General features: G+C 38.1%; 1 protein-coding gene across 18 annotated transcripts in view; it reads right to left on the bottom strand.

Annotated features, from left to right (window-relative positions):
- The window catches only part of nrxn3 (neurexin 3), a 290,056-nt gene that overhangs the window by 118,730 nt on the left and 145,676 nt on the right, over nucleotides 1-25,650 (bottom strand). For 9 of the 18 annotated variants that reach the window (XR_001925157.2, XR_001925158.2, XM_031890849.1 and 6 more), the window contains 6 exons: nucleotides 21,659-21,778; nucleotides 20,800-21,181; nucleotides 20,232-20,422; nucleotides 17,454-17,627; nucleotides 14,761-14,787; nucleotides 9,943-10,062 (listed from right to left, as the gene is read on the bottom strand). Coding sequence is in view for 15 of the 18 variants with exons in the window: in XM_031890849.1 (XP_031746709.1) it covers nucleotides 9,943-10,062; nucleotides 14,761-14,787; nucleotides 17,454-17,627; nucleotides 20,232-20,422; nucleotides 20,800-21,181; nucleotides 21,659-21,778 (1,014 nt within the window). In the remaining 3 variants the exon portion in view is untranslated. The remainder of the gene's footprint in view (nucleotides 1-9,942; nucleotides 10,063-14,760; nucleotides 14,788-17,453; nucleotides 17,628-20,231; nucleotides 20,423-20,799; nucleotides 21,182-21,658; nucleotides 21,779-25,650) is intronic. The other 9 variants (XR_004219588.1, XM_031890853.1, XM_031890854.1 and 6 more) reach the window with 1 other exon arrangement.

The following is a 25,650-nucleotide window of genomic DNA, read 5'->3' as shown; positions in this document are numbered from 1 at the left end:
AGCTGTATAATAAAAGCCCCTTTCAAATTAAACATGAAACCCAAAATCATTTTTTTATTACCACATCCATACCCATTATAAGAGCATTTAAAAATCCCAGCTGTCAATCTTATATTCCCTGCCCCGCCTCTATGCCTTAGTTACTTTCAATTCAGGACTTTTTAGATGTTGCTGCTCTCCTCACATTCCCCCTCCCTCCACACCATGTCATTTTGTAACCAGTGCATGGGCCTGGGCATTAGGTCCCCCCATACTGGCACAGAAACAAGATATTGGCAGGATGCAATGCCTGCTTTGATAACAGTGTCCACAAAATGGCCCCTGCCTGCTTGCTGCAATTGTGAATTCCAAGGCTGGAGAAACCAAGATTAAAATAATTTATATGGTGTAAGTTAAGTTTATTTTGCTTGACAACCACAATAGAAAACATTTTGGAATTATTTCTTAAGGTGACAGGTCCCCTTTAACTAACATTGTTAGATACAGTTTATATTCAAAACCTTTTCTATCCTGTCAAAGCTTATTGCAGAATGATATAACAAATGTACTAAAAAGTTTGAATATTCGATTTGACATTTATCTGCATAGTTTCCAGAAATCAACGGGAGTCCTTTAGGACGTTTTGGGTTGGACATGTTTCTTCCATTGGATCCCTGCTTCTCCATATAGATTGTTACATTTACATTTAAATTGGTGGTTGCCTCTTAATCCCATATTTTAGACTGAAGCTCGGGCAAGCAGCCCTGTCTTTCTTTTTTTAAACTGATAGTATTAACTGGAAAAGACCGCTCATACTCTCTCTAATGGTTCTACAGATGGTGAGACTCACTGCTGAGTAAGTAACATAGCATTTCACTATAAGACACCAGTGGTAGCAAAGAGAATTTTAAAAGTAAAATGACTTCTGTTTCCGACATTTGCCTTCTTGCTCCAATCGCTATAAAGACAGCTGTTGTTTTTAAGCCTTTGTAGAAGAGACTTATAAAATGCGAAAAAGCCCATAGTGAGCAAATAGCTTCCTAGGCCTGGATACCACAGGAAGAGAAATTCAGAAATGTAAAGACGCAGTATGGTTAACTCTTATGTACTGTTAGCTGGATACTGGATAGTTGGATTCTGGATACTTATAAAACATAGCCTGAGAGAGGCCACTATATTATTATATCCTAAATTTCTTAGTATAATATACAGTGGTGTGAAAAACTATTTGCCCCCTTCCTGATTTCTTATTCTTTTGCATGTTTGTCACACAAAATGTTTCTGATCATCAAACACATTTAACTATTAGTCAAAGATAACACAAGTAAACACAAAATGCAGTTTTTAAATGAGGGTTTTTATTATTTAGGGAGAAAAAAAATCCAAACCTACATGGCCCTGTGTGAAAAAGTAATTGCCCCCTGAACCTAATAACTGGTTGGGCCACCCTTAGCAGCAATAACTGCAATCAAGCGTTTGCGATAACTTGCAACAAGTCTTTTACAGCGCTCTGGAGGAATTTTGGCCCACTCATCTTTGCAGAATTGTTGTAATTCAGCTTTATTTGAGGGTTTTCTAGCATGAACCGCCTTTTTAAGGTCATGCCACAACATCTCAATAGGATTCAGGTCAGGACTTTGACTAGGCCACTCCAAAGTCTTCATTTTGTTTTTCTTCAGCCATTCAGAGGTGGATTTGCTGGTGTGTTTTGGGTCATTGTCCTGCTGCAGCACCCAAGATCGCTTCAGCTTGAGTTGACGAACAGATGGCCGGACATTCTCCTTCAGGATTTTTTGGTAGACAGTAGAATTCATGGTTCCATCTATCACAGCAAGCCTTCCAGGTCCTGAAGCAGCAAAACAACCCCAGACCATCACACTACCACCACCATATTTTACTATTGGTATGATGTTCTTTTTCTGAAATGCTGTGTTACTTTTACGCCAGATGTAACGGGACACGCACCTTCCAAAAAGTTCAACTTTTGTCTCGTCGGTCCACAAGGTATTTTCTCAAAAGTCTTGGCAATCATTGAGATGTTTTTTAGCAAAATTGAGATGAGCCATAATGTTCTTTTTGCTTAAAAGTGGTTTGCGCCTTGGAAATCTGCCATGCAGGCCGTTTTTGCCCAGTCTCTTTCTTATGGTGGAGTCGTGAACACTGACCTTAATTGAGGCAAGTGAGGCCTGCAGTTCTTTAGATGTTGTCCTGGGGTCTTTTGTGGCCCCTCGGATGAGTTGTCTCTACGCTCTTGGGGTAATTTTGGTCGGCCGGCCACTCCTGGGAAGGTTCACCACTGTTCCATGTTTTTGCCATTTGTGGATAATGGCTCTCACTGTGGTTCGCTGGAGTCCCAAAGCTTTAGAAATGGCTTTATAACCTTTACCAGACTGATAGATCTCAATTACTTTTGTTCTCATTTGTTCCTGAATTTCTTTGGATCTTTGCATGATGTCTAGCTTTTGAGGTGCTTTTGGTCTACTTCTCTGTGTCAGGTAGCTCCTATTTAAGTGATTTCTTGATTGAAACAGGTGTGGCAGTAATCAGGCCTGGGGGTGACTACAGAAATTGATATTGAAATTGAAAATTGAAATTGATAAACCACAGTTAAGTTATTTTTTAACAAGGGGGGCAATCACTTTTTCACACAGGGCCATGTAGATTTGGAGTTTTTTTTCTCCCTTTATAACGTAAACCTTCATTTAAAAACTGCATTTTGTGTTCAATTATGTTATCTTTGACTAATAGTTAACGGTTTTTGATGAGCAGAAACATTTAAGTGTGACAAACATGCAAAAGAATAAGAAATCAGGAAGGGGGCAAATAGTTTTTCACACCACTGTATTTTCCTTGTGATTAGAGCTTTTTACAAGCATCATATTTACTGGCCTCTCAGCATTCCCTAGATCAGGGGTCCCCACTTTTTCTGTGAGCCACGTTCAAATGTAAAAAGAGTTGTGGAGAACACAAGCATTAAAAATGTACCTGGGGTTAACAAATAAGGGCTGTGATTGGTTATTTGGTAGCTCCTATGTGGATTGTCAGCCTACAGGAGGCTTGTTTGGCAGTACATTAAGTTTTTATGTGACCAAAACTTGCCTCTAAGCCAGAAATTCAAATGTAAGAACCTAACTAGGCCACTGGGAGCAACACCTAAGGGGTTGGTGAGCAACATGGTGCTTCTGAGCCACTTGTTGGGGATCACTGCCCTAGATTGTAAAAGCACTGAAGTGGCAGCAGTGGCAGAGATACTGTTAGTCAATAGCATGTAAAGTGCCTCTAGAAAAAGGTGCAAGCACATATAATGGGACTGCACTTGACCTCTGTGGTTGCAGAGGGACACATGGAATTTGGCTTAAGTTGACCAGCTTCCTCCTTTTTATGCTGTTGTTAATACACAAAATGATTTGCATAATTATTTGACCCACAGGTCAGTCGGTGACTTGCCTGCATTTATTCTAGGTGAATAGAGAAGACTAATGTAGATGTCAGGCAATATCAGAGCAGTTGGGGAAAAATGACCAAAAAAAAGACGTATTAAAAATTGGAGTTTGATGCAGAGCTGTCCAATTCTGTTTAAGGGTTTAAAGGGAAACTATACCCCACCCTAAACAATGTAAGTCTCTATAAAAATATATTTTATAAAGTAGTTCAAGTGCAAAAACCATTTTCATATAAATATACTTTTCTCATAGTATGTGCCATTGGGCAATCCTAAATAGAAAATTGCTATTTTAAGTACTAAAGGCTGACCCCTGGGATCTGTTCTGTCTTTTACTCTTATACTTCTAAAGGCTAAATAGCCTTATGTGTTATGGGACCACATACAAATGTGCCTAAATGTTTCCTGCTTATCAGATCCAAGCAGTGACAGACCAATATAATTGGTGCTCAATAACCTCTTGATAAGAAACTGCCCAGCAGAATTGTGCCTTCAGGTACCCTAAATAGTGCTTGGTTCAGGACAGAATATGTTACAATAAATGTCTCTCTGGAATGAAGTTGTTTTATTATAAACTGGAGAATGTACTGATTTCAAGTAGATTTAGCACTGGGGAAAATTTCCCCTGACACAAACAGCTGAGCAAATTTCTGTATGTTATACAAAAAAGCATCTTGGCACTGGCCACTAACTCTTCTTCACAGTCCTGATGTGGTTGGAAATCACATTTATGGTGACAACAGAAACCTACAACAATAAAATAAATTTATTCTTTACATTAAGCTTTCAGGGATGAAATAATTCCCTTTTGTGAAATAGTAAATCTTGTTGGCTAAATAACATCACTTATTGCCTGTAATTTCAAGTCCGCTGTGGGCTTCTTCTAGTCCCCAGACTTGCAGGTGACAGCTGAAAATTAAGTTAGCACCCAATATACATTAGAATAAGCATTTGTGGAACTCTCCAAAAAGCTATTAAAGGAAATGAATCTTACCATTGTATCCACTATGTTAGGATTGAAAAGGCTGGATAGTGAATGCAGGATTAATATAAACATACACACGACAGCCTAATTACCTAGTGTATGAGATATTTTAGGTATCAGTTATCTTCTGCATTAAATATCTCATTCCAAGCTTTTAGAAGGTCAATAAGCTAAAATAAGTGTGAATTTCCATGCATTATTGACAAAGATTTGCTAATTACTGATATCTGAAAAAGTCGCCTCTCAGTTTAATTTTCATATTATTGAAGCATATAGAATAGTACAGGTTCGGCTTGTTCGGGGCATAAGAACACATTAGAAAACTGATCAACTTGCACTAAGAAACCTATTGTTTGAGAAGAATCTTATCCAAAATGAAATACAGTAATTACAGAGGTAGAAAGTCAAAATCTAAAATTTTACTTAATTAAAGCAAATTTAATTATAAGCAACTTTTCAATAAACATTATTAAAACCTTTGTAATTAATTTAGTTATTTTTAAATGTAATTGCTAATGAAAGCAGTGTCTATCTTGATATTCCCTTTAAGGTTGCCACATTTGCCAGTGGTTGAAGCTGGGCAAATGGGCAAGCTTAAGCAGTTGGGGGTCATGCATAATTATGTCAGGGGCAGAGTTAGAATTTTTTTCTGGGCGGAGCTAAAACATCAGAGTCCGGCTTAATGCATCACTCGGGCGCAACTTGGTTTATTTCTGCCTGGTTTTCAGAATGCATGCACTGCACTTACAGACACAGGATTAGCCCATCAGCATGCACATAGAGCTCATTTCACGCTGAAAGCTTCAGTGTGCATTTCTGTGGCAAAATTCATTTTGTGTGTGCTTACAGCTGATACCCTTTTGGACCAAAGAGATTTGCTGTTGCCCCATTTACTACAGCTCTGCCTGCATTAGGCAGCTCTGTATTCACAAGGTAAAGATCACAGCCAGATGGGGAGGAACAAACGCTGCCTGAATGAGTACTGTTGCGGGGAGTGCTCTTGCGGCCCTTAAAGAAGGAAAGGCATAATGGCATTTTTCTGCCAACAGATTTGCCACATAAGTGCAAGCTAGAACGCTATATTTATTCTGCAGAAAGCTTTAGCATACCTGATTAAAGAGCCTTAGAAGCTTTCTCTGTTTGTTTAAGATTGCAGCTGTCACTGTAGCTTGGTCTTCATAGCTTCCTGCTGTATAGCTCTAGCTGTTGGTAGCTCAGATTACACATTCTTAAGGGTGGGGGGAATGAGTTTTATGAATTCTTATGGGGGGGGGGGAAGAGAGGGGAGAACTGAACAGACTCTGGCCTCGGGAATGAAGGATTTTTCTAAGTCAGATCCCGAAGAACTTGTTTACAAAAAAGGGACAAGAAATCCTGTGTTTCTTTTGATAGAGGACTCTTTAGGAGTGCTTATGGCTTTATTTACAAAGACCTTTCAGATAAAGCTTACTTAGTTTTTACATTTCCTTCTCCTTTAATGCTCTCTACACTCTTGACACAGTCTTTGTAAATGAGTCAATATGTTTTCAGTTTCTCACTTTATTTGTGCTGGGTTGTATGATTTTTTAAAATACACAGAGTGACAAAATTAAAGGGTCCAATGCTTAAATAGTGGAAGGACTTTAATTTAGGAATGTACATTCAAATAACTTTAAAGGGGAAGCAAACCCTAATATAACATTTTTAATATTGGTTTTATCTAAATGACAATTACAATACCTTCTGACTTCGCAAATGCCCATACGAGACAAAATACCATAATTTTGTTCTTGCACTTGATCATGTTTTGAGATCAAGACCCGCAAGAAACCAGAGAACTCTGTGCTCCAGCTTGTCAATGATTGGTCTTTACTGACTAAATCACATCAGTTTCCTGAATTATACCAGTGACTAGTAAAACAAGTTAGCCTTTATAATTCTGCTATTAAACATCCTATAGCAGGATGCAATTTGTGTAAAGTGTATGCACAATATAGAAACAAGTACTTTGCCATACTACCTAGCTCTATCCATTATGTGCATACAGTCAAACTACATAGCCATTTTAGTAGCATAGCTGGCATCCAGTAGCCAAACTGCTGAATATGCAAGTCAACACACCTTTCCTTTCAAAGGTAAAATTAAAGTCTTTGTGTTACAGGCTGTGCTGTGTGATGTAATTCTGTCAGTGTGTTTCTACTCTTTCATTTTCAGCTACCAACATAGCAAGAGACAGTTTCTACTTTTCTATAAACATTTTTTAGTAATGGTTAGGGCTACCCATCACCATATCCTCAATAACATTTACCCACATGCAATCTGAAATCACTAGAAGCTGCCTCATGAAAAAACGTTGGGCGAATTCAGAAAGCCAAAGCAATGCACATGTTTTCAAACCGGTGATTTACATTATCGCTGGTAGGAAAGCATTCAGAGAAGGTTAGTTGCCACTTCTGGCAGCTGATTAGGTACACTACTGACAGCTGAGTAGGGCAATATAAACCATAAACACAGGTATTTGAAATGGGAGTCAGTTCCGTATTAGAAATCCTCATCTAGCTGCTCCCTAATGTTGTTGTTTTGTCAGAATCAGAAAAAGAACAAACAAAAGACAAAAGGAGGGCAATAAGGAGGTGTAAAACAGAGGTAGAGATTATGCTATCAAACAGTTTGGTGTTCTACAGTGGCTTAATTAAATATTATAAATAATTAAACTCTCACAGACAAAGCAAATAACTGAAACCACAAACGACCTCTTCTTGTTGACCTTCGAAAACATTCTCTCTGTCTATCCCAAGAATAGAGAGGTTTAAAATTAACCCATCATATTCGGTTGATATTCTTTTGTGTGAACTGATTCAGATAAAGAAACTTAGATATACATACAAGAAAAAGAAATGTATCTTATATTGAGGCACAGTTAGATATTGATAGCATGTGTACTGTCAAACAACTATAGGCATAATAAACACTTACATTTTATTTACTATAAGGCAATTTATAAACAAGGTGGATTGCACATTTAAACCAGAAGAAGAAAAACATACAGAATGCTGGAAGAGAGAACTGCAAAAAAGGCCAGAAACCATTCCGTTTTAATGTGTGTGTGTGTGTGTGTGTGGGGGGGGGGGGGGGGTGCTCCCTAGCAAATACAGGTTTGTATAAAGGTGTGAATGTTAAAAATCCAGTGTAGGAGTGCTGTGCAAATTGCATGGACATGAACTGCTGGAATAATGACCTCTTGTTTTTGCCCTTTTAAAATTATGGTTATGGTTATATGTGAGTAATAGCTACATAAACATAGTCATAGTGGAGATTGCAGTGTTGATATTGTAGATCATGCCTCAGTGGATTTTCACAAATGATTCATAGGATGCATTTTTCATCCTTCTTGTTAATATTCTACTAAACACTATTAATGCCGCGTCACCTAACCCCCCCCAGGGGCCCCCCTAACCCCCCCGCAGGGCCCCCGCCTGACGTCCTCCCCGAGCGCGTATAAATTGAACGCGTCGGGGAGGAACTGTCAGTAGGGGGAGCGCCGGCAAAGGTCGGACTGGGCCGCTGGGACCCACTAGGGCCGGGGCCCACCGGGATTTTTCCCGGTGTCCCGGCGGTCCAGTGAGACCCTGCCTTTCTACCATTTGGTGAGAGAAAATTACTGCAACTGACACCAATCAGTGATCCACTTTTACGTAGTGAAAGCTTCTGACAGAGATTCCCCAGTGACAACTTCCTGCTGCTCAATGGGAACCACACACAAGTGGAGACAGAAGTGGCATACACAACCTGCACTTATCTTCACATTTAAGTCAATGGGAATGGTGGAAGGAGTTAAGGGGAGATCTCCACCAGCAGAAAAAAGGCAGTTGATCTGGCACATGTGACACTAATCTTAGTTATTGCAAATTTACCAAATTATTTAAGTATTCTTATTCTGCCATTGCAGTAAGCAAACAGGAAACCAGGAAAAAATCATTATAAATTCAAAATGCTGCCACTTAGTAGAGCAACTAAATTTCAAAACTGGACATCAAACTGGCAAATAAGGTTCAGTTTTGCTAAGTGCAAGGTTATGCCCATTGGTAGAAGTAACATAAATGTCAGTTATCCACTAAATGGTAGTGTGTTGGGGGGATCCTTAATTAAGAAAGATCAGGGATTTTCGTGGATAACATACTATGTAATATCAGTAGCCCTCGCTACTAAAAGAAATAAAGTGCTGTCTTGCATAAAAAAGGGCATTAACTTGAGGGATTAAAATATTATTTTGCCTCTTTATAGGTCTCTGGTAAGGCCTCACCTTGAGTATGCAGTGCAGTTTTGGGATCCAGTCCATAAGGTATGATCACTGGGGTAATTCTAATCGCTTACCTAATAACCCAGGCCGGTGCTCCTGTTAACAGAAAAATGCACCTTCCCTTACCTGTGAGCAAGTGATCCTCTTCTTTCTTGCGCATGTGCAGTAAAGTGAAAAGCCGAGGAGGAAGAGAATCACTTGCGCACAGGTACCCTGAGCCAGTGCAGTTTTCCGCTGACTCAGGCACCGGCCCGGGGTATTAGGTAAGTGATTACAATCACTGGGGGGTGCCTTACAATTGGAAGTGATTGTACCTTTCCTTCTCCTTTAAGAAGGATATTAATGAGCTGGAGAGAGTTCAGAGATGAGCAACTAAACTGGAAAAGGGGATTCAAGATTTTATGGTTAGGGTTGTTTTTTTTTCTGGAAAAAAAGACCCTTGTGAGGGGACATGATTACCCTCTACAAGTACAAAAAGTTAGGCACCCCCCCCCCAGTGATTTAGCCTTTCCTTCTCCTTTAAGATTTGCTTGGAGGATTTCTTGAAAAAGCATATTATCCAATGCTATTGCTAATTAGTACTGGTGTATGTACAGTATATTATATATATATATATATAAAAGAGTCCTTATGGTGTCAGCTCTCTGATGCAAAAAATCACACGAGGCGGGGGTGGGGGGGTGGGTGCACAGCCAAATGAATTGTATAAAAATATTATGAACTTGAGCAACCCAACTTAACTATGTAACTATGTAAGAATACATGCAGAACTCATTATCATACAATCAAGATTTTTAAATGATTAAAATGTAAAAGTTAATTTGATTAACTGCCTTCTCCCTGTCCCTTAAATGCTTTGAAGAACCAAAGAGGTGGAAACAAGTGTAAAAGCAGACTGCCTGTAAAGTCTTTTTGATGATAAAACGCATTGGGCTGATGGGCTGATTTGCTTTTATTGATGAGCACACGGATGATTTTGATCCTGTGAGTGCAATTTTATTTATTTAATACATTTGTTGATACATATTGCACTAGGGGAGTGCTTCCTTCTTTGCTTTCCGTGTAGAAATGCATAAATCAAATTATTAGTTAAAACAACAGAATGTTGTTGACTGTTGCCAGATGAAGCCTGGTAACCTGGTAATAGGCATATAACCTAGGGTGCTGCTCTGGCAGATAATGTACAGCGTATTAAATATATACATATATAACAATATATACATTTGCTTGCACTCCCTGCAAGACCCTTGTACTCACGGTCGTTGCAATGATTCCCTGAGTAGGATGTCATGGAGCAGTCGCAGGTAAAGCCCTCCCATTGCTGCATGCAGACTCCCTGATTTGCACAGGAATCCTCCTGACAGGTAGTGGTGGGACCTAAAATCCAGGATCAAAAGAAAAAGATATTAAAGAAATACTGAAGCCATAGCAGTATTTTTGCAAAGATCCCAAAGTCAGGGCATGCAACACTGACAAACCTCACTCATGCAGGGCCTAAGGAGGGAAGAGCATCTGTTACATGCGGGCACAGTGACTAAGTATTGATATTGTACGTTCCTTGTGCTGCAAGCTAGACATCCACAAACCTATATAGAATACGTGCATTAAAAAGAACTCTTATATATTGCTTCATATATACCACATCCTGGAACTGCTCCGGCTGCTGCAATATAAAATCCCTGCCATATCTCTCCTATAATCTATCACATAATCTCTACTACTCTTGCAATTGCACAACCTTTAGTTAAGGTTCAGATTTGGTTTGATTTAAAATCTGTACATAAAGTAGAAAGATCCTGTAAAGCTAATGTTCCCTAAATAAAAGTCAGGGTATTAATATGTAGTACTTATAGGAACCACACTCACTTTCTATATACCATGCAAGCCTGTTCATTAATGCCAAGGTATGACCAGTGAAAAATCAATGTTCCCCTTCGTCAGGGATGGCTTTTACAAAGCAAAGAATGCTATATCTGCATATGCCAACTTGCTCCAATACAGACCCCCAACTCCTGCTACTTAACAATAATTTCTCCTTACCTCCCTTGCTGTTTGAACAAACTCAATAATTAGCCTCACCATTAAAAAACAGCAGTTCTCTCTACTGAGGAGCTAACAGGGATTTCATATTAAAATAATTAATGAAAATAGCCTGTTAATTGAGGATTTATGCAGACATATATAATCATATTAAGAAGAGAATGATTATGTCTTATCTTTTAAGTCTGAATAAAGTTTCCCACTATCCAATACAAAACAAATATTATTAAATGCTATCTGGCCATATCCATATTCTTTCTCTGCTTAATGGCAACTGGCCAGTGCCTAATTGTTGTTAGTCTCAATATGTTCTCTTTATAGAAGCAACATATTATAGCAAGTTTACAGTTTACATGCTAAATTAATCTCTGTTTACATAGAAAATGCAGTGAAATGTGTAAAATTGTGAAAGTTTGTGTATAGTTTGCCATTCAGAGGCCAACCTGTCATGCTTGTTGTGCACATTGTATAAAGAAACAGAGTGCAAAAAAATATACAGGCTTACCTGAGTAGTAGGTAGTGTACATTACATTAAAGTAGAGACAAATGTTAAGGGTACAAACTTATAGACATTTATGGTCGGTCCCATGTGACTGTGTTCTGCTATGTTCCAGTTTTCATTCACTGGGTCGGACAGGAAACACAGCGGGACACCTCCTATAGCAGACAGTTGCGGTTGGCCACAAGGCAAACTGAGCTTTATGGCTGATGAACAATACAATAACTATACAGGCCTGCAATTGTACATGAGAAACTAAGCTACAATATGTTTGCTCAATAGTAAAGCCAAAGTGATATGCAGGTTGACCCATGACCTGCAGGTTTATCCTTATGGTTAGGGTTGAAATTTGGGTGACCATTGCATGTTCAGGTTGGGTGCGGGTTAGACTGGGAATGTTTCTCTGTCTTGGAACTTAAGGCATGCACAGAAGTAGTGTACACAGCAGAAAGATACAGGTACAGGTTGGGTGCGCATCCTGCAATGGCAACATTTTGAGGTTAAGGGTCGGGTGCTGGTTGAGTTTTTCCAAATAGTCCATTCCTCACATTTACTACATATCTGCTGAACAGACATGCCTATGTGATTGTTTTAACTTGTTTGTCTAACTGCCATATTAGATCTCCCAGTAAAGCAAAAAATCTGGATTCTGTGGATGCCTGTAGAAGCTAGCTACATTAGCACTTGTCTCATGTGCTAGAGATGGGCAGGAGAACTGAGACACAGAGTAACTGGGTAAATGGTAAACTATATTGGTGTGCAAGCTCCTTTGTCTACTGATCTAGACTGCAGAGCTACATAAAAGTCTCATTTGACCGGCATGTGTCTAAATCATGAATTAAAACAAATATCTAGTACACCCCTTACAACACTAATCCCTTGAGAATCCCTCTCTGTATATTGTCCTTTAGCATTTTCAAAGTAAAGCAGGGTATCCTGGACATTATTCCTGGATCTAAGCTGGAAAGTGGACCCCTTGAAGAGAAAGTAGTATTACTACTTTTTGCACACAACTGATTATAGCCCCTTTTGAGGTCCAACTTTTGAAAAAGCACCCATAAACATATAACAAGGTTACCTACATGCCATGAGCAATGCCATGTACAGGTTCTGTGTTTCTACAAGTTGTAATTCAATGACAGCTAAGAAATGCCTGTCAGTTTATTTTTTTAAATTAAGGCCCAGTTTTGCTGCATTACTTAGTTTTCCACCTTTAAAGGAACAGTAACACCAAAAAATGAAAGAGCTTTAAAGTAATAAAAATATAAGGGACTGTTGCCCTGCATTGGTAAAACTGGTGTGTTTGCTACAGTAACACTACTATAATTTATATAATAAGCTGCTGTGTAGCCACGGGGGCAGCCATTCAAGCTGGAAAAAAGGAGAAAAGGCACAGGTTACATAGCAGATAACAGATAAGCTCTGTAGAATACAATAGTGTTTTATCTGTTATCTGCTATGTGCCTGTGCCTTTTCTCCTTTGAATGGCTGCCTCCATGGCTACATAGCAACTTATTTATATAAATTATAGTAGACTTTCTGAAGTAAACACACAACTTTTACCAGTGCAGAGCAGCAGCACATTATATTTTAGTTATTTTTATACACTTTCATTTTTTGGTGTTACTGTTCCTTTAACTGGCCCTGACAGAAGTCTGCTATTTCCTTATGGAAGGATCTTGCGTTACAATAACTATGAACCATTCATATTTCTTGCATATGTGTAGACATTACAGGCGAGGGATTATGTTACATTTCTAGTATTTTTGCCTGGGTACAGCACTTATACCAGAAAATTTATGGGGGTTTTTTTTTGTTAAAGGCCTGTTAATGCATTTAAGAATGCCTTGGATGATTTCTTGAACAAACATAATATCCAAGGCTATTGTGATATTAAAATCTACAATTAGTATTGATGATGGTATTTGTAGTTTATGTATGTGAGTATATAGATAGGTCGGTATGGGTCTATGTGTGTGCGCTGGGGTTCACTTGAAAGGATTGAACTTGATGAACTTTGTTCTTTTTACAACCCAACTTATCTATGTAACTGTATAAAGGCTAGTGCACTGCTGGTTTATATAAACTGATATGCTTTACCCTTAAGAAGAGACCAAGCAAAAGACTGACAGACAATTTGATGTATTCCTGTGTGCACTTGATGTCAAGTGCTGGTGTGGTTACATATGAGTGTAAATAGGTGTAGTAACCATGGTGTAGGATGCACTGGGCCTGTACAACAACAGACTAGTAGCTTTCCTGCTAAGTCAGGAAGATTAGACCTTGTATTGCTTGTACTGCACCTAGATGAAGGAACTGGGGGAAATGTTCAAATATTATCTGTTAGAAGTGGGGGTGAGTAATGGGTTTTATATTAGATCACATTTGGGTATACTCATTGTGTTTATGCTAGTAATAGACAGATGTGGCTTATTACTGAAATAATGAATCCTCTATGTTGGAGGGCAATAGACTGTAATTTAAAACTGTTGTTACTCTGATCAAGACCTTCACTTAAGTCATACATAAGTCCTACATGTTTTACATATCTGTTGGTTATTGTGCTATGGTTTCCAGATATTCTTACATCTAGAAATGCAAAGCACTTACAATACACCAATATGACTTCTTTTCATTAAAGCTGCAAATAACAATCTAACATAAATATTATTTTAACTGCTTATAAAGGCTCTGAGCAACAAAATACTGTTTTTGTACATTTTTAGGGCAGCAAATCTCACCTCACAACAAAGAACGTACTTTGAACTCAACAAGCAAAGGTTTAGAGTGCTGCATACTAACCATTTTTACTATGAAAACTACTTCAATGCTTATTAAGAAGTGGGTAAAAGCCATCTCAACTGCCTTACTGAATGCTCAGACAGATAGGTTCACATAAATTATATTAGCATGCATCAGGCACACACTGCAAGGCGACCAATCAATGAAAAATCATGCAGAGAGGACTAAAAGCATGGCGCATAACATAGTTTATCATATAGTACAGTAATAATGAGTGGGATATTTATATTTATTGGTGCAAAGCTATGAAGCAAATATAGTTCAATTTTGCCAACACTGTACTTTTCCAGAGAATTCCATTCTTGTGGCATGGAAAGCCAAGAAAAGACCATAGACATCTTTTTGCATTAATAGCTGAATAATTTCTTCTGTGTCTGTGTCATTGCTTTGTACTTTTGTGGCTGAATTTCCATTCCATTATAGATTTTTTTTAGACTAATATATATCTTCTCAGTTCACTATCCTTTTACTGCTGACTATGAACTGAATAAACATTGTGGACAGCCCATGTGATAGCAAATGCTTGTATTTTCGGACATATTTCCCATGCCATGCTTTTAGTACATAAAGCAACCAAACCAGCAGCCAGTCATCTCCAAATGTACATCTGAATCCCCCAGATAACTCCATGTCTAGGTCCCATACATAAATAATGTTTACAGATGAAGAGATTGTCTCTGGCTGTGGTGTGGGCAAGCTACTGATGGTGACACAGGTTAGGAGGTGCAAACTACCTTGTAGATTAGCTTTGGTCAAAGCATCTTTGTTAGGCAAGAAACAAAAACAAAGCAGATGTTAGTATGTACCCCTCACCCCTCCTGCTGCTACAAGCACTTGCAGAACATCTCCCTGCACCCTCCTGTACACCCCCGCACGGAAGGGTCAGGAACAAAAACAGTTAAAACACAAGAGCGGAAGCATTCCACCTATGTGCCAGCCAAAGGCTAAGCAGTCCCTTTACGGGGCAAGCAGGCAGCCAGCCAGAGGGCAAGCAGCCAGACACAGGAAGGAGCAGAGTATGTCTCCACAAGCAAAGCTCACAGTGCAGTAGCAGTGCAATCACAATGTCTGAAAAAGCCCAGCTGTTCAAACCCCGGCTCTGTGGCACCTTATCCACCTAGGCCTCAGGACCACATATCACTGGGGCTCTTTCAAATCTTTATAAAAACACATCATTAATACAAAAGTTGTATTATATAGGAAGCATTGGTCACTTTATTTCAATATAGAACGTACATTTTATTTATATAAGTATTAATATTTTACGTATAACATGATAAAGATTAGTAATGCCAAAAGGCAAAGATGAATTTGTTAAAAGATTGCTTTTGGCTTGCAGTATCGTTGGTTCCCTGTACACATGCTGAAGCATATTTATAGGATCCTGCTAAAATGAAAGCTTTCTGTACTTTTATGTCACTAACATTTATCTCAATTTCATCTGTCATCTTTTGTAACACAAAAATATCACTGAGGTTATTTTATTGTTCTTCCACGACAGCATGAACATATGCAACATTTTTCTTTGCAGCATTCCTTAAATTCCTAAAAAAAAAACATAGCTTTCAAAAATATGCAATAGGCTTGGGCATAACCATGGTGAACAAATGCCACTGCAGGGAGACCCGCATTGAATGGTAGTGCCCAAATTGACCAGATGGTTACTAAAAGTGGGTACTTTGAAAAAGCATGAGTTTCATACCTACTCAGTGTATTCTGTAAATCTCTCTCAACACAAGTCTGTTGGATTGTACATAATGGTACACACTTGGTTTTGAGATATTATACATGTCCAAAACAAGACACTACAGCAACATTGAAAGCTGTGGTTCAGCAACAGTTGGACATATCTGCTATTCACATAATACGGACTGTAAAACTAAGACCATATTATTGAGTTAGAAAGCAGTTGAAAAAAAACCAAAACTTTTAGAAAAGGGATTAAGAATACTACTTAATTAGGTGTTGTGTGTTATGTCAGTCATAAGGGTGCAATGTGGCTGAATAAAACATTATGGGGATGAGGTGTGAACAAAAAGAATGGCTTAATAAAAACATTGTGGTTTATAACTCACCAAAAGATCAGAGTTCTCTCTCTTTCTGCCAAGAGTGCAGATCACTATGCTGTAATGTAGAAGCTCCGGGCAAAGCAGAAAGAGCTTTCTTGGCTCTAAAGTCATTACCTTCTACTTTCGGTTTAGCTTGCATAACAACAGAGAAATTGTTTCTCCTTTATAATGGAGACATTCTAAGGAAATCTTATTGGCACTCAGCACAGTGAAAAACAGATATATACATTGAGCAACTACAATATCTGGCAATATATCCCTAAACAAAAATAAAATAATTGTGCCTTTCAGCATTATTGATATTAATTAATGCACTGCCTCTTCACTTGTAGCTAAGCTCACAATGGATTGTTGTTTTAATGGATAAACTATATACAGTATACATATATATATATATGTGTGTGTGTGTCATATCAATACAAAAGTGTGTTGTATTGTCACCCTGTTGAAAGTATGTATGTATAAAAGCCTTAGCGACTGCATGTCAGCATCATGCCTATTCAGTATACAAAGAGTAATTAAAATGCACCAGAAAACCCCAGACCTGCTGGTGCTTAATGACATGTTTTATCTACTTAAAGCTGGTATAAATCAGGTGCTACAGATCTCTCATGAATGAATGACATTAGGGGTCATTTACTTACTACACCCCCACTGCACTTGGCCAAAAACAGTTGCATGAAAAATCTTCCATTTACCTGCCTTTCCACTGCCTCTAGATCTGAAATAAGCTAAATTATGCCTACTGATGCAGGCTGCTGTGGGAACTGTGGAGAACAAGACAGTAGCTCCAGGGTTCCTACAGTGGCCTGTATCACTCAGCACAGCACTGTGGCTGCGCAAATCACTCTCAAGATGCACAAACATAAATGAAACTGGACCAGCAGCACAACTGCATCAGGATCAACTTCACCTGGTAGCTGCAGTTATGCTGGAATTGCAAAATTGTACTTTGCACACTGCAGAGGAGTAAGTAAATGGCCGTTATTGATTTTAAATGCTATGATATAATGCTCTGTGCTGTAAGGCTTTCCTGCTCACAAGTCCAATATCGCAGCATTAAAAAAATCTTTATTTTTGTTAGAAAACAAAATTTCATATAACTAATGATTTGTACAAGATTTTAAGGGTGAAAACAATAATCTTTATGGAGAGTAGATTCCAAGTCCAAATGTTTCCTGTGGATGGTCAGAAGCAACTTTTGATGTAGGTGAGGAGAGTGGTAGTGAGGGATGCCGTGAAGGTGTAGTAACAGGAGATAGAAGAAGATGAGATGGAGTCAGTGAGGAGTGGTAGGTATGGATCCCAATGGTCTGCATTGCCCTTATTGTGGATGGCACTCTTATATGATTGTATACCTTCACATCCACGCTCTATCTGCCCACTGCGGTGCAGGGCATCACCAATCAGGTCAGGGAGACGTCCATTAAGATCAACCGATGCTAAACAGCCCTGAAATCCATCCCGTGATGCCACAAGTTTTGGCAAAGTGCTGTACATACTTTGAACTAGTCCTGCGATGTACAGTTCACCTGTGATTAAGGAATTTTACAATAAAACATATTGCCATTATCATTGCTTACTTGCAGTTCTTTCAAGTTCTAAAGAATTCCTGATGCCTAAGATTTTCTGTCCTTGTCCAAAATCCATTCTTTTATAGCAATCTCATCATTCTCCAATTAATCTTTTTCTCACCATGTCAATCTTTTCTGGTTTAACATTTACCCATGCAACAATATAAATCACAGACTATGAGTATATTGCACATGGGCTGTCTGGTAAATTATTAAAAAGTTAGGCCAACTGATGACCTGACTAGGTGCATTAAGTGTTTGGGCTTACTAATCAACCAGAAATAGCAGGAGAATCTGGTAATCCATGTCAGAGACAATATACAACTACTGCACTAGGTTGGAGTTATGGACATATTGTTCCTACGGCCAATGCCACACTGCTTACATAGGCAGTTTTGCTCTGTATTCTCTTCAGTGTGCCTGTGCCTGGGCCAATGTAATGGCTCTGGGTGTAGTCATATCAATAAGCTTTTTTTAGCGTTTATCCTTAGGTCAAGAATCCACCCATGTGGCACTAGTCTAAAGTAAGCCTCTTTGCAGCCAGCATTTTTCTCTTTTTAAATCCCTGTTTTCTCTAATCAGTCAGATCAGAATCAGTCAGATCAGAATGTTAAGTTCTTTTTATCCTAAATAAAACTACAGGTATGGAATCCCTTATCCGGAAACCCATTATCCAGAAAGCTCAGAATTACGGAAAGTCTGTCTCCCATAGACTCCATTTTAATCAAATAATTCAGAATTTTAAAACTGATTGCCTTTTTCTCTGTAATAATAAAACGGTGCCTTGTACTGGATCTCAACTAAGATATAATTAATCCTTATTGGATGCAAAACAATCCTATTGGGTTTAATTAATGTTTTATTGATTTTTTAGTAGACTTGAGGTATGGAGATCCAAATTAAGGAAAGACCCTTTATCGGGAATACCCTTGGTCCCGAGAATTCTGGATAACTGATCCTATACCTGTACTACATCATATCTAAGAGTACAAATGCACCAAAGAAATTGAAAAACACTTTTTTTCTTATCCCTTATATCTTTTCCATCCTCTAATACACAAATTATTTTATTTATACTTTGAAATCTGAAAATGCCATTGAATTGAAGCTTTCACTTCAATGCCAATATTGTAAGATGTCTTTCACCACACTTTCAAACTACTTCATTAGGCCAATGGTCAAACATCTACATGACCAATTAGAAGTCAGAAAGGGAGGTTTAAGAACTATGCTAGACTTTTTATACATATAGCGCTCCACACTGCACACAAATACCAGCAGAAAGAGAAATCTGAACAATTCTTACTTTCATTTGAGAAACTAGCTACATAATTATTATACAGCGCTGTGGAATATGTTGGTGCTTTATAAATAAATGTTAATAATAATAATAATATTTGGTTAATCAAAGAACACTGTGCATGGATTCCTTAGTTATCTTCCTAGTTTTTTTTACCAGTTAAGTCTAAAAGTGAAAACTTTACATTTAAAATTTGTATCTGTTGATCCACAACAAATAACAATTTCTAGTCAACAAGTCTAACATGTCTAATTTGTAGGAAAATGGTTTTAATTCCACAATTTCTTGCTAATAGTAAATATCCATTTTATTTTTTAGCAGTGCAGAGTAACAGTACAAATGCATATGAAACATCTTTTTTGGTGATACCGTCATATAAATATATATGTTTATATGTGTTATTAAGTTAAACTGCAGACTTCCTCAAAAAAAACTATATTAAAGGGGAACCCACCAAAACTGTTCTTTTTTTCCCTAATGAAAATTTAATTTCTTAAGCAACCTATAAGCAATATTTATTGATTATTTTAATCATTTGTAAATGTAATTGCAACTAAAAGCTGTATTTCTTTATCCTTTTTGTTCTCTAGTTCCGACTCTTGAAAAAAATATAGCAGATGCCATTTATTCTTCAGATCTATTATAGAGCTGGCTGCTGTTTCTGTTTCAGGAGTCAGAACTTAAAGATGCACCAAATCCAGCATTCAGTTCAGGATTCAGCAAGGATTCTTCCTTTTTGAGCAGGATTGGGATTCAGCTGAATCCAAGTACCTGGCCGAACCGAACCTTAAAATCATGTGACTTTTCATCATATAAACACAGAAGTCAAAAAGTTTTTACCATGCACTGTGCGAGCAGTTCTCTTTCACCCTTCCATAGACTAATGCATATGCAAATAGGGTTTGGATTCTGTTTGGGGTTTGCCCAAATCTTTCACAATGGATTTGGGATTTGGTTGAATTCCAAAATAGTGGATTCTGTGCATCCCTAGTCAGAACTAGTAGTGCAGAGAATATAAACAGACACTGAATTTAGCAGCAATTACAATTACAAATTTTGAAATCATATCAACAACATTAAAATTAATGTATATTCGAACTTTGTTTAGAATTGTATTTTCTTTCATTGTGCAAGAAAGTGGATAGAGATCCCATTGAATTAGTTTGCCAATTTTATCTTCGACGTTATGAAACAAATAATACTTTACAAATACGAAATAATAGATTTAATGGACAAAGCATGTATACGTAGTCTGTCATTACCTTTCAGGTCAAGATTTTTGGCACCATTAATGACTTGTGTAACTGCTTTGGTGTCCACTTTTAGAGTATGAGTATTGCTGTTGTCTCTTGTGATTACAACATTATGCCACTGATTGTCATTTAGAGGCCTTTCACTGTTGCCTTTTATGACATTAGGGCCATTCCCAAGATCAAACACATAGTGGATGTACCTGTGGGACAAAAGAGTAAGAATAAGATAATTTAATAAAAAGGCTACTAAATTGTCTCTGTGTGCCATCTACATGATGGGAAAGCAAAAAAAGGCTATTTCCATTAGGACTCCTAATGCAAAACTGCAAATGGCATTTCTTAATAGAAAGCAAGAATATAACACAAACTAGTTGAAAATGATGCAATAGGTAAAAACAATGTGTTTTGATAATAAAATAAATAATTTTCCATCCTTTTCAGTTTATACAGGCTTTTCTTATCTATTCACTCATCTGTCAGTCTATTCACTTCTATGCACACGACTGCCTTCATTACATACTTCCTCATGTCCATATTTTACAATGTTACAGTACAACATGCATCCCATTCCTCCTACCCCTTCACCAGCTCCACTGCAATGAAGTCATTGCCATCTCCGCTGTTGAAAAGAATGAACCCATCGGGTGAGATGGTCTTGAACTGAAAGAAGAGGTGCATAGAGGTGTAAGCTTGCAGAGTAGAGAGCGTCAGATAGCTGGCCTTGGTCCTAAAGGTGACAGGGTCCGCTATTATGGAACGCATGCCGAACCGTGCCTTCAGCTCACAATAGTCAATGTCTCCATTCTTGCATAAATCGATGTACAGCAGACCATTGAACATAAGACTCTGGAGATGCCCAATGAAGCTGGAAGGCACAGCTGAGGCAAATCGCTTCTCCGTCATGAACCCAGTTTCAATATTGTGAAATTCCAGACGAGTGTGATCACCCACCATTGTGCCTGAGAATGAGGGAATAGCAGAAAAAGGAATACGGTATGAGACTAGCTTGTTAGTGCCACAGGTGTCAGTGTTCTACTGCAATACAAGAGCTGGATTTAGATGCATCATTAATAAGACTTCCTCCCTAAAGCAGCTATACTAAATAGATCCTAGCCAATTCCTCATAGTTTTCAGTGCAACCACAGTCAGTGTATCCATTCATCCATTATGCTATGCATTTTAAGTTTTAATCTGTATGAAATGCATATGTTAACCCTGTTATTGCCAGGTACAAGTAATAGCACAAACTACCGAACTTAGAGTGACACCTTCTGGTCACAATAAATAAAGCAAAGTATTAGCCACTCAAAGTTGCCTTTATTCCCAGAGCCTGTAAGTCTTCTCTTGTTACTGACCAGTAATTCTTCTGTCTAACCTTCTGTAAAATATAATAATTAGGTCAATGTCAGTTGCACAACAGCCTTGAAATTTCTCACCTTCAGCCACATCATCATCCACGGTTAATTTAAGGGTTTTTCCTCTCCGGACCACACGGACAGTGTGCCATTCATTATCATTCAGCTTCTGCCCAGCATACAGAGTCTCTGGCCCCTTACCTAACGTACGATGGGAAAGAGGTGTCATTGTCAGATGATTCCTAAAGCATGATTCCACACAGTTTCAGGACAGGCTCAGGCGGTGTTTGGCTGCTACCTCATGCTGTGGGATTTTTACTGACTGTATATAACTTGGGAAACATTGAAGTATATTTGGGTAGCTCTACACTGCTTGCTAATGACCTCAATTCAGCATATAAAGAAAAAATTGAAAATGCTTACATTATGACAAATCTGCATATTATCAGGGACTTGTCTTAGCATTCTTAAACTGAACATTGACTCAATGCATATTGGGAGGGAGAGGGGATCCAATTATATGCTTTTATATATGAGTTTGTAACTTTATTATTACACAGATCAATTAAGCTTTGAAATGCTCTGCCTGGCTATAGGTTGGCACAGTCCTGTAAAAGCAAAATTCTGAATGGTATCAGGCTGTTTCTATATATTTACAATAAGTACTCATAACCCAATGTTAGAAGCCATCGGTCTGCTGGTACAGTTGATCACCAGCAACACCTTATACATGATTACTTGTTTAACACAGATCAAAGCAAATATATAATGAAATAACTATTGTTATGACTTTTGTTTTCATACTGAAATTCATTTCACATCCGGTGGCTTGTATTTTAACCTTATATTCTATGGCCACGTTTTTTTACTACAGTAATATTTCCAGTATTATAATTGTTTTATTACAATATTGTTTTATTACTGTTAGACTTAATTACACTCTAAGATACATTCTTATGTTGATATCCTGTGCTGTTTAGAGACTTCCTAAATAAAAGAATACCACAAAATAGAAACACATCTTTCCACTCTAAGAACCCATGCAACATATTAGTGCTTTATAATGACAGTAATAATTGTGGGGTAAAGGTAGAGAAGAGGGTTTTGACCACCTTGAAAACTTATTCCTAGAGGGTGCATACCTTTTATACTATTTCTAATGTTCTATACAGATAATAATATTCCATATAATGCATCTGGACAGTAGACAGACAGCTGTTGGTGCAGTAACAGTTCAGCACCACATTAAGTGGTGCAGGTTGGCCATGCAATTCTATATAACATTAAGCATTTTAGCTTTAGAATGTTAATCCTTTAAATATAAGTATGACTATGGCTGTAAGGCAAGGATCCCCAACCTTTTATATCCGTGTGACACATTCAAATGGGAGAAGTTTTGGAGAGCAACACAAGCATGAAAAAGTTCCTGGATGTGCCAATGAGAGCTATAATTGGATATTTGATAGCCCCTATGTTGACTATAAACCTACAGAAGGCTCTGTTTGGCAATTACACAGGGTTTTTATGCAGTCAAAGCTTGCCTCCTAACCAGAAATTCAAATATAAGCACCTGCTTTGAGGCCACTGGGAGCAACATCCAAAGGGTTGGTGAGCAACATGTTACTCATGAGTCACTGGCTGGGAATCACTGCTGTAAGTGAATGCTAGAAACTGTAGTACAATAGCAAATGAAAAGCAGCAGTATGGATAGCCCTAGTAGGTAAATACTAGTAGATGTCACACATATAAAAATATTGCTATATTCTTTGCTATTATATTCAAATGGCATTACTGTACAATAACACCAACAGAAATAATATGGACTTGTGTATAACGAGTTTTATTCGTTTGGTTTTTCAGACGTCATTTTAATGAACATTTGAGCTAGCCTTATAGATACATTTCTATTTTTATTTTTTTAAACAAAAATAAATTATGATGTTTGGGGAAAATAATTATGAAGCAGCTATATTTCTGTGGCATATGTCTTTAATCAAATTAAATCAAATTAACCAAATCATTGTGAACAATTAGTTGGCACAAACTAGGCCATCACTGCCTAACAAGTTTAACAAGTTTTATTTATAGAATACATCCCAAACTGAATTATAGGGCAGTCTATATTAAAATGAACCGGTTTTCATGAAGAATTTTAAATCAAGTTAATTTGGACTTTTACTAAGGCAATTTTCAGCTTCTATATATCCAGTCTGATACTTGATGCCTGCTGGCTTTATACCCTCTGATATTTTTAAAAGAAAAACACTTGACTACACAGAATGGTTAGTAAGCCGTGCTCTTTGTGGCCGATGTAAAGTTCTGAACTACACCTACATATAGAGCAGTGTCCACTTTTTGGATTAAAAAATATATTACACTTTTATAGTTTAATTTAAAACTTATATTCTAGCTATGCATGTAATAAGCACACATTAAAATGTAAACAAAACCACAAGTTTAAGAAAGATCTGACATCATCATAAAATTATAAAGTCAGATTCTGCTTTTATCATCATAAAATGTTGGGCAGAGGCACAATTAAATAAATGTCTTTATTTCGCAGGGGTGTGACTGGTAGCTAAAAAATTCCAAGGTTTCTAGCCTTAACTATACCCTGCACCACACCATAAACATACAGATGGGGAAGTGTCCCTACTCCTTACCCCTGTACCTCCATGATACAGTTCTGTCCCTTTCTAGTATTCTTTTTTTTTTTGCTCTTCTCTTTGGTTTTTATTAGCATTTTTCTTGCTGAATGAGGGCTCATGACTGGGTGGGACAAACTGCCAGACAGGCAGCACTGGATTTGTCATTGGGGCACCCCAAGGCCGCCCCTATTCACGCCCCCCGCCTCTCACTCACATGAAAAATTTGGCTTGGGCGGTATGCCATTTGTGCCGCCCTAGGCTTGGGCCTTTGTGGCCTCGCCACAAATCCGCGCCTGCAGACAGGGATTAATAGCTGGGCTTAGTTGTTAGTTATTTAGTACTAGGGGTGGAGCACAGGGAATTTGAATCAGAAGCAGTTAAGGAAGGCATCCATTCTGGAGAGATAAGACTGGTCCCACCTACCCTCCCTTTGTTTACCCTTTGTGTTAGTTGTCACAACTGTGGCCTGGGTTACTGGCATACAGGTTGTATACAGGTTACTGGCATACAGGTTGTTGACTCAAGAAGGTGAATATTTTTGGGCTATGGTTAGGTAAGAGTTTTTGGCCCTGGCAATGGAGATAGTTTTTGTTGGCAGTGCCACGTTTAGCAAGTCCCACTTTGTTTAGGGAAACATGGTTTTTGATGTTTCCCCTCTAAGAGTGATGGGTCTCTGGGAGGTGTTACTTTATATATATTGATACCTTGGTTGAAGCATACAATCCTGCATGCCCACCATGCAGGAGGGCGCTAGAGGCTGGTGGTCAGTACGATTGTCATGCACTTAATTTGGTTCATTGCCAGGGACTTTAGAGCTCAAAGTATTACTGTTTAATATTTCTGTTAATATACTTGTTAACATTGTTATTGTGTACCCGTAATTTATATTTCTGATAATGTTTTGTTATTGCTTATTCACTGTAACCAATATAAATTCCACTGGAGGACAAGCTGTAATTGGTAATTATTTCTAGGCCAGTAGTTTGCGGTAAAGGAGGGCAGGTATTTGGCCCTGCCCACGTCATGTATATCTCATCACAAATTCTACTCCACTACGAATAAGTTTCTCCTTTTAAACATTTTCCTCTCATCCTTCCATATTTGCCCTATGCTCTCCAACAATTATACTCCTTTCTTTCCTGTTCTCCCTTTCTCCATTCAATCTTTCCTCTTTTCCATATCACCCTGAACTCTTCCTCACTCTCCATTTTCTCCATGTATTTTTCATTTACCCTCATCCTCATTCACCCCTTTCCAGTTCTGTCTGCTTTCTTACTATCACTTTGCTCCTTCTTGCCAGCTTTTCCTTTTTCATCATGCCCCCTTCTTTTTCTTAACTTTTTCCTTCTCCCTCTTAGTCTTTCTTTTTGGATCTTTGGATCCATTTTAATTTAGCTAATGCTCTCTATAGAAATTTTCTGTCAC

The sequence above is a fragment of the Xenopus tropicalis genome, chromosome 8, assembly GCF_000004195.4.
Source record: "Xenopus tropicalis strain Nigerian chromosome 8, UCB_Xtro_10.0, whole genome shotgun sequence".
Taxonomy (NCBI): Eukaryota; Metazoa; Chordata; class Amphibia; order Anura; family Pipidae; genus Xenopus; species Xenopus tropicalis.
Note: the sequence above shows the minus strand (reverse complement) of the source record. Positions and strands in the feature narration are given on the sequence as shown.